This window comes from Phalacrocorax aristotelis, chromosome 2 (genome assembly GCF_949628215.1).
Source record: "Phalacrocorax aristotelis chromosome 2, bGulAri2.1, whole genome shotgun sequence".
Lineage (NCBI taxonomy): Eukaryota > Metazoa > Chordata > Aves > Suliformes > Phalacrocoracidae > Phalacrocorax > Phalacrocorax aristotelis.
The window spans coordinates 133,118,624-133,127,397 of record NC_134277.1 but is presented as its reverse complement, the minus strand read 5'-3'; the positions used below and the strand labels follow the sequence as shown (position 1 = coordinate 133,127,397).

At 40.3% G+C, this 8,774-nt stretch overlaps 1 protein-coding gene across 4 annotated transcripts in view; it reads left to right on the top strand.

The window, feature by feature from the left end:
- Positions 1–418: 418 nt before the first annotated feature.
- UBE2W (ubiquitin conjugating enzyme E2 W) overlaps positions 419–8,774 on the top strand; it is a 32,239-nt gene continuing 23,883 nt past the window's right edge. The window contains exon 1 of one of the 4 annotated variants that reach the window (XM_075085254.1): positions 419–534. In XM_075085254.1, coding sequence (XP_074941355.1) covers positions 520–534 — 15 coding nt within the window. In that variant the 5' untranslated portion in view covers positions 419–519. Of the gene's footprint in view, positions 535–1,071; positions 1,154–4,027; positions 4,098–8,774 lie in introns of those variants that run through there. The other 3 variants (XR_012659239.1, XM_075085255.1, XM_075085257.1) reach the window with 3 other exon arrangements.

The window sequence follows — 8,774 nt, the reverse complement described above, 5'->3', positions numbered from 1 at the left end:
GTTGGGTTGGCGGTTGGACTTGATGATCCTAGAGGTCTTTTCCAACCTTAATGATTCTGTGATTCTTCCCACCAGGACACCGCAGGTGCAAGGGGATCCCACAGAAACCCCTAGAAGGGCACAGCCGGCATTAACTAAACCCCTTAAAGACTCGGGACGTGCAAATCTAAACCCCTTTGTGAACACAGAGGCTGGGGTGGGGTCAGCCCCCTCCCACCGCCCGGCGGCGGTACCGGCCATTCCTGCACCCGCTCCCTTCGTGGGAGAGGACGGCGCTCAGGCGCGGTCCCCTCCCCACCGCACCGAGGAGCTGGGGCAGGGTGGCACCAGTGGAGCCCCTCCCCTCTCGATGGGGGCAGCGGGTCCCCAAGGGCAACGCCCGCCCGCCCCGCCCTCTCTCTACGCATGCGCGGCCGGCGGGCGGTGCGGGCACGTGACTGGTGAGGGCGGGGCGGGGCGCGCGGCGCTGCGCCTGTGTGGGCCCGTCCGGCGGCGCAGAGGGGAGGGGGAGGATCCATCATGGCGTCTATGCAGGTGAGGAGCCTGCGGCGGAGCCGGGGCAGCGCCGGGGGGCGGCGGGGCCGAGCAGAGGCGGTGGTGCTGGCGGCGGCCCGGAGCTGGGAGGAGCCGTTCACCCGGGTGCTGTGCGCTGTGGTGCGCTCCGGAGGGCTGGTGCGGGCGGAGGAACCGCCGGGGCAGCGGCTGAGGGCGCCCGTTGCGCGGCGGTTGGGGCGCGGCGGCGGGGCTGGGGGCCTGGGGGGGGCCGGCACACATGGGGATGGAGCGGGGACCCGCGGGGACAGGCGTCGGGGGGCGAGGCCGCGGCCGGTGGCGGCGGCGGCGGAGAAGGGGGGTGAGAAGGAGGGATCCGCAAGTGAGGGCGGGCGGGGCAGGATGGCGGGGGTGGAGGAGGCGGGAGGGCGCCGGGGGAGAATTGCCTCGGGGAGAGGTTTGGCAGCGATATCCCCTCTCCTCGGGGAGGGAGAAGGGCTCGCCTTCCCCCTCGGCAGGGGTGGGGGGGCGGGGGGGTCCCCGCCTTGGGTGGCCCCCGCGGGAGGTGGCGGGCTCGTCCCCCGCCCCTGCCGTGTGGCTGAGCGTGGGGATGGGTGTGTCAGGGAGACCCCCCGTGACATCGTGAGGAGGGTGTGGGAAGGTATGACCAAGAACTCCATCTTCCAGGGCGTTTTTGGGGTCACGGCACTCTAATACCTGGCCACGGAGGGGGCGGGACAGACAAGCCTTGTCCCAGGCCACGTCCCCGCGTTGCCAGTGGGGTCCTCTTTCTCCCCCTAAAATGAGATGTCATGTGGTGTTGGTCCTGTGGGCAGATAACGTCTGGTTTTACTTGGATGGGGTTGCTGTAGGTACGGTAGCGTGAAACATTCTCCTGCTTGACAGGTATTTCCAGCTGAATTATTTATTCATACCTTCTCTGAAGGAGTTCTTAAATAGTAGCTGCAGAAATTGCTCTGGAAGAATGGAGCACTTTCACCGTGTGCTGCTGCGAGTGACTGGTGATTTATTGTGACTGGGGAAGGAGAAAAGATGGCTGGGTTTTGTGGCAGTGTCTTTCCTCATTTCACCTGTAACTGCTCTGAATTTTTACAGTTTTCCATTTTGGTTTTAGATATGGATTATCTAGCTTTTCTGTTTCTTTTTGTTCGTCAACTGTTGTTTTCTATTGTTTTCATTTTGGTCCATTATAACTTAGATTTTTTTTTTTTGTTCACTAGTAATGGAACAGTCAAGAAAGAATGTAGAAAATGAATGAGATTAGTTTAATTGTCTGATAGCCTGGATTTAGCAGAGCTAAAAAGAGTTAAAATATCAAAGCATTTAACTTTATGGGGTAAAAATTCTGCTCATGAAGTTTAGAAGCATTAAAAACCCATGGTTTGTCTTTATGAGTTATTGAAATGAAATTGGATCAAGAACTTGAATGTACGATACAGAATGTTCTTCACTTAGCAGTAGTTTAGAGAGATAGTCTGGTCTGCCTTCGTTTTATCAGCTCTAGCTGGCAAATGTGTTTTTGTAGTACTCTGAATGTTCAGACTTCCACAAGTGTAACTGCAAAATAGAGGCAATAATTTAAGTAGCATCTTTTATAAAACTGTGTGAAAACTGTAGGGAAATGGCAGTTGTGAAACTTGAAGGAGGCACTCTGGGACTTTCTAAACGTGTGCTGTGTTGCTATCTGTTGGCCTAGTAAATGACCTGTGCTTGTCTCACCCTCGTTCCTGTTGCGCCCTCTGTAAAGGGGAAATAATGATTACAAATTAAATGAGGTTGTTTAGGATACATGAATGTTAAATGCTGCCTAAAAGTAAGGTATGTGTGGAGGTGGTACTTACTTCCTGAAAATATGGCTATGGTAAGTCTAATGTAATTGTTTTCATTTTAGAAATACCGGCTTAAGATTTCACTTCTTTTTTAATGGTGTTCTGTTGTCTTTTGATGAGAGATTCAGGGAAATTTTTGGAGTGCTTTTGTGTAATGTTACTAGTTGTATCATGTTCTGATGACTTTCTCCTGATCTCCTGAGTTTAGTAAACTACTAATTCAGTAACGTAATTCAGAAAATTGGAAAAGGAGTTGTCTGGGAATTTTTGTTTAAATAAACAGGAAGCATAAATGAAAAATTAGTAAGTGAACTGTAAAATCAGTAAGTTTCTCAATAGTAGACACCTTCCTAGGTGAGTAAGATTTTAAGGCTCTGAATTCTTGTATTAATTAGCATTTAAATCTTCAACACCAAAATAATTTTACAAAGGAAGCCTTTGTATATAATTTTCAGTGTGTTTCGGTTCAGCATAATTTAATTTATTATTATTAGTACTAACATTTACTGTGTAAGTTTGCCTAATCCGAAAAAGGACACCTCGGTTTTTCTGTTTTATGTACAGTATTTTAAAATACCCAATGTTTAACTGAAATGTTTGTGCAACTCACTGTAGTTTCTAACTCTATGAGTAGTCTATCCTTGTACAGTTATGGCAGTATTATTTATGTTTCTAATAAGGATGATATATTGGTACATTAAAGAAGTTTTAGTCGCTTCTTAAACTGCCATAATTTTATACAACAGTGTATGATGCCCTAGGTTAATTATATCTTATTTTTACAGATCCACCAAAATTTCTCTGCTGAACTTAAAGCTAGAGTTATCTGATCAGCCTGTTCTACATCAGTGTACAAGGAGAGTTTTGAAACTGTAACAGGAGCTACTGCGGTTCAGTTGATGCACAGTAACTTGTAAAACTTGGGAGTTTGAGCCTTTACATGTATAATTTAAATTTATTGTGATCTTTGTATGGACAACTGGTAGTTTTCTGTAATGCTTTTCTTCTAGAAAAATAGAAGCTAATGTCGACAAGATCTTGTGTTTCGTTTTCTAACCACTGTGTTGTGCAAAGTGATGGCTAATTTGACACGGCTAGATTGGTTTAAACCTGGTTTGCGTAACTTTAAGCGAATGATATTTTTTTTCTCGAAAAACAAACAAGCAGAACCTCCAAACAAACCTTGAAGGAAAGGCAATTTTTTTCAAGATTTTTTTTTTCCCTCAGAAAAAGCCTAAGCTTGTGCAACTTTTCCTGAAAAAACCCAGAAATATTCTGAAAGTTGTAAGCTGTGTAGAACAAGTGAATAGAATGGATTTGCTTTAGAAAATTCGGTATAGCACCTTCAGTAATCTGAAGTCTTAAAGTAACAGATAGCATAAGAATGTGGTAAATACTGAAGAAATTTTAAGCAATAAATAGTTGTTCTCAGAACAGCTGGAAGCACAGAACTTGCATTTAGAATAGAAGAGCAGGTTAGAAATAGAACCAAGGAAATTCAGTTGAAAATGTTCGGAAAATATATCGTTGCCATACAAAGTGTTAGATAATTAAGGCCTTTCCTTGAACCCACAGATATCAATTATTAGCATATTAAACTCAAAAGGTTGGCTTTATCCATAATGCTGATGATTAATTACTACTGTTTTACCTTTCCCCTCCTTTCATTTTTAATACTAGGTTACTTCAAACCCTGAATTACGACTGGACATATTTAAACAGCTTTCACAAACACATCTACAGGAACAGTTTTAGGTTTGTGTTTTATCACTAAAATAATCTCTGGTCTTTCCTTTAAAGGTAGGCATGTGAGATTTGTCCATGTAGATACTTAAATCTGATTAAATACAGAGCTAATGTAATTAATGACACAAACAGCTTTACTAAAGAGTGTGGAATGTTAGCCTTCACCATGCATTTATGTTATCAGGATTTTTTTTTGTCCTTGAAAACTGCCTGTTGGTGAGTCACCATCAAAATACATGCACACATGAAAATAAAAAGTGCTACTTGAAAAGTCTTGTTACAGCAAAAGATTTTTTTTTCCAAAATGTATGTTTAAACAGGCATTTAATAAAGTAATTGTGCGAGGTGACAATGCAGAATTCATGTTAGCTTGAGACCACCAGGAACTTCTATCACAAAACACAAGTTAGTAGCAACACAAAAGCTTCTCACAAGTTTCACCCCAGTGTTTTCAGCCAGTGGGGTAGGAAATGGAGAAAATGTATTCAAGCCACTGAAATATCAAGAAAAATTGCATTGTAATTACATTATAAGAAAATACTATGTTCTGGATATGCCCACTTCCTTGGTTCTATTCTTTACCTGCTCTTCTAGTCTCAGTGGAAGTTCCTTGTTTCCAGCTATTCTCAGAACAATTGCTTATTGCCGAAGAATATTGGCAGCATTTTTATTAAATAATTTGGAAATAATTTTCTTTTTCATTATTTGGCAGCTTTCTGTCCAGTAAAAAGTTCTAAACTATTTTTAATACATCTTCCAGAAAAAAACCACCAAACCCAACCTCAAGTGAGGAAAACTTTCGGTTGACTGGAACTTCAACGGTGTTGTGCATGTGTCCTGTACTGTTAAACATCACAGTACAGGATGTGATCTGTGTTCTTTCAAATGAAATATTTAAAAAATAAAAATGAGTGCTTACTGTAATTACCTAACCAATTCTGGGATATAAATGCAATGAAATTATTGGTACCTAGTGACAACTTGAAATACTGTTAAAGATAAAAATATCAATAATTTTTTAAAACTGAAAAATGTAAGTGTCATAACTGAGACCAGGAGGAGTGGAGAGTAGAAAGCATTTCTCCTGTCCACTAAGAGGTTGTTAGTCCTTTAGGTAACCTTCAGCTATCCGTCTGTACTGATATGTGATATGTTAGTTTTGGCATATAGCCACGCTACAGTAAAATAAGATAAATGCAAAATTTATAGATATTTTACCAAGATGAGTTTGTTAAAAGTTTATTTTAAAAGTCCCAAGATTAAAAGTGAATTGAATACCAAGTGAAGTTTAAATTTAATTTGTAGTCTTTAAGTCAGTAAAGATAAGTAAAATCAAAGTAATGGCTTTAGGCCATAAGGAGTCTCACTTGCTTGTTTTTGTATCTGCTTGAATACATAAGAGTTTTGGGAAAAACTTTGCTGTGCAGCAACTGCACAATTTTTCAGCTGGAATGGAAGAATTAAATTCCAAAAGAATGCAGTAGGAGGCAAGTTTACTGAAACCAGTGTCCCTGAGAGTTATCAGCAGATCTTTCTTCGAAATAGACCAATGGTATAGCTAAGATATAGAGAATATTCTTCTATATTTTCAACGTGTTATTTTAACCTGTCACACTGAATGTTGATATTTCATGAATTATGTGTATGATTTAAATCAGGAAAATAAGAGCAGGCAGATATTTATTGTGAAGAATAGTTATTCCAGTTGATGGTAAATATTTTTTGCTCAGAGTTTGATAATGCCTTGTACTTGCTTTTAGGCCTAGCTATTCAGGCTCTGAGAAGGGGGAAAGAGAAAACAATAGATTTTCAAAAGCCAGGGAATGTTGTCTTGTTAAGTTGCTCCCTTGGAAAGCTCTGTGAGTTTGTCATTAATAAGCTAAAGCAGCTTAGCTCGAACAATGTGCAAAACTCAGTGATCAAGCACTTTCTTTAATTGTTTGCTCAAATTCTCCTAAGACTTTCAGACTAAAGGAGCTTCACTATATATTATACAGGTATAGGCTGTACTGGTGAATGCTCCTAGAGATTATGTCATTAAATTGCCCATATTGATAAAACAGAGAGAAGGCACAAATTCCTTTGGATTTATCCATAGTTAGGGCTGTGTTGAACAAATACAAATGTGTTCGGTGTAATGATCATGTCTCTTATGTAGCCTTGGCTTACAACTGAGAGATGAGCTTTCAAGCAGTTTGCAGGCTAAAGTTCCCACTGGGGCAGAGGGGAAGAGGATGACGACGTTCTTTTACTCTGTATTTAGAGCCAAAAATTTTGTGTATCTTGTGTGTTTTTGAAGTAGTGAAGGTCTCTGAAAGAACTGTCAACTCTGGGTTACATTTTTTTGCCTTGAGGAAGAGACAGCATTACACATTCATTTAAACCTGTTATAATGTTGTTTATTACAAACAAATGAAAATAGGTAAGCTTTTAATATAAGAAGAGCTAGTAAGCGATATTTTGTGACGGAAGTCAGGTAACCTGTCTTCTGCCTGTTTTTGAGAGTTGAGGGCTTTCAAAAGGTATTCAGGAATCTGTGCCAGCCTTTGCAGTTTTTTTTCTTTTCTTCGGTTTTGTTTGATTTTCTTCTAAGGCAACCTTAATCACTGGAATGAAAACCAGATATCAACCTGGGGTGGCAGGGAAAGAAGGGAGGGAGCCCCATCCCTCCCTGTGAGCAGTATTAATGTGTTAGAAAAGAAAGGACAGAAGTTATTGGTGGTAGAGCAGGAATTGCATGACTCCTCATTTTTGATAATGATCTGGTTGAGAATACTGACTCTTCATCCTTTTGTACACAGTATTAAGAAATAACTTTCTGCTTGGGTGATTACAAATAGAGTTGTTTGTCATCCTTTTTATTCAACTTAAATACACTGCTTGATCAGCCTCAAGAAAAGAACTCCTGTATATATGCCAATAAATGTAAATATAGTTTACTGGAGTATACCAAATATTGTCTCTAAAAATGTGCTGATATGCTTCGTAGAACTTGATGCTACTTGTTCACATAGATTTATTTCTTTTTGATTAGTAATGGGTGACCAATACTGAGAAGGGACCAGGAAACTGAATGGATTGAGGTTTCCCAAGTTAGAAATTCTCTCCCTGTCATATTTAGGGACACAGATTTGATGAATATTTAAATCTTGTTACAGTTTGCAGATTCCAACATTTTGCCCCTTTTCCTTTCCAAAGGCTTTTTGTTAGAATACATCATTTTATCTGTTATCAACCTTTGGAATGGTTTTTGTAAGGATAAGAAATCCCCTGGTAGACGTATGGTTGCCCTCATTGTGCCAGTTCTTGCTGTTATCTTAAACTCATTCCTTTAACTGAAGCAGTTCAAATAATGCCAGGCTCTTGTCCTTCTAAGATAAAATTATTTGTGTTTGACGTTTTAGTACTCTGTGAGGCTTGTGCTGGGCGTTCGTACATTTGAAGATTCCATTTATAAAGCAGATGACTAGCTGTCAGTTTACTTTTATTCTTCATTAGTGGATTTCACTTAATTTGCTTTAAAATGACAGCTTTATTGTAAAAAATTTTATTATCTGGCAAAAAGCTTTTCAGACTGTGGAGTAGTGTTTTGTGTGTGTATAGTTATTGGTTTATCTTTAATTATACTGTAGTTCTGATTTCAGGTTGATCTTGTCTCTTAGTGAATTTGTCAAGCATATTACTCCCTTTAGAAGAGGACTGTGTTACTTTGACCTTCCAGTCAAATATTTTAGAATATCTTGGAGCACGTGAAGATAATATTCTGTTATCGAACTGGAAACTCAAAATCATTCCTCTTGCCCCCCAATCTGTAACCTAATGAACTCTTTAAATGCTCAGAACAGAGGATTAGTGGTGGAAACTTATTGTAAGTAGCTCGTTAAGATTCATGCATTACCTTTCAATTCCTTTAAAAAGAAATGTACAAAATGCCTGACATTCAGGATGTGAAGTGTGGATTGGTCTGGGACTTTAGAACTGGGTTGCCAGATGTTAACATGTTTTATTAGAAATGAGAAGGAGGAGACTAATCTGCTTCTGCATTCTCAGTACAGATTGAAAACCTGATATTCAGCCAAAAATAGATAAAACTGGAAAACAATTCTTCAAATTCAAATCCTGGTTTTATTTTTTATGGACAGAGTATTTTGTGAAGCTGTTTTGTGTCCTGCTGAAGCTTTAATTGAGCACATCCAGTCAATTATCTATCTTTCCCTGCTCTGGGCCTTGAGAACTGTAGGAGAAATTCACCCAGGGTTGTGATAATCAAATATCTGGATGGCTTGTGAGTCTGGGAGTCTTGGCCAAATGTTTACACCTCAACAGTGGGATATACTCAGCAGGCACTTTCTTGAATGACCTAATTGATTAGGAAATAAATTATTTTTTTAATTTGTAGGACCTGTCTCCCTCATGTTTTCTTTAGATTTCCTAAGTAGTGAGATCGACTGTAGCAGGTAATTTCTTCTTTAATGTCATAGTTTTTAATCTTTACCTTGTTTCTTTTCTGTTTGAGAGCTTTTTGGTATTTATAATTAGGTTTCTAATTGGAGAGTAATGTGCAATCAGTTCCAGCAATACTTACACTGTTAATTTTTTTTTCTGTAGCGGAGTTTTGTTTGAAAAGCAGGGCTATCTATCCAGTGTTTAGAACTTAATATTCTGGATTTGAGATACTTTTCAGTA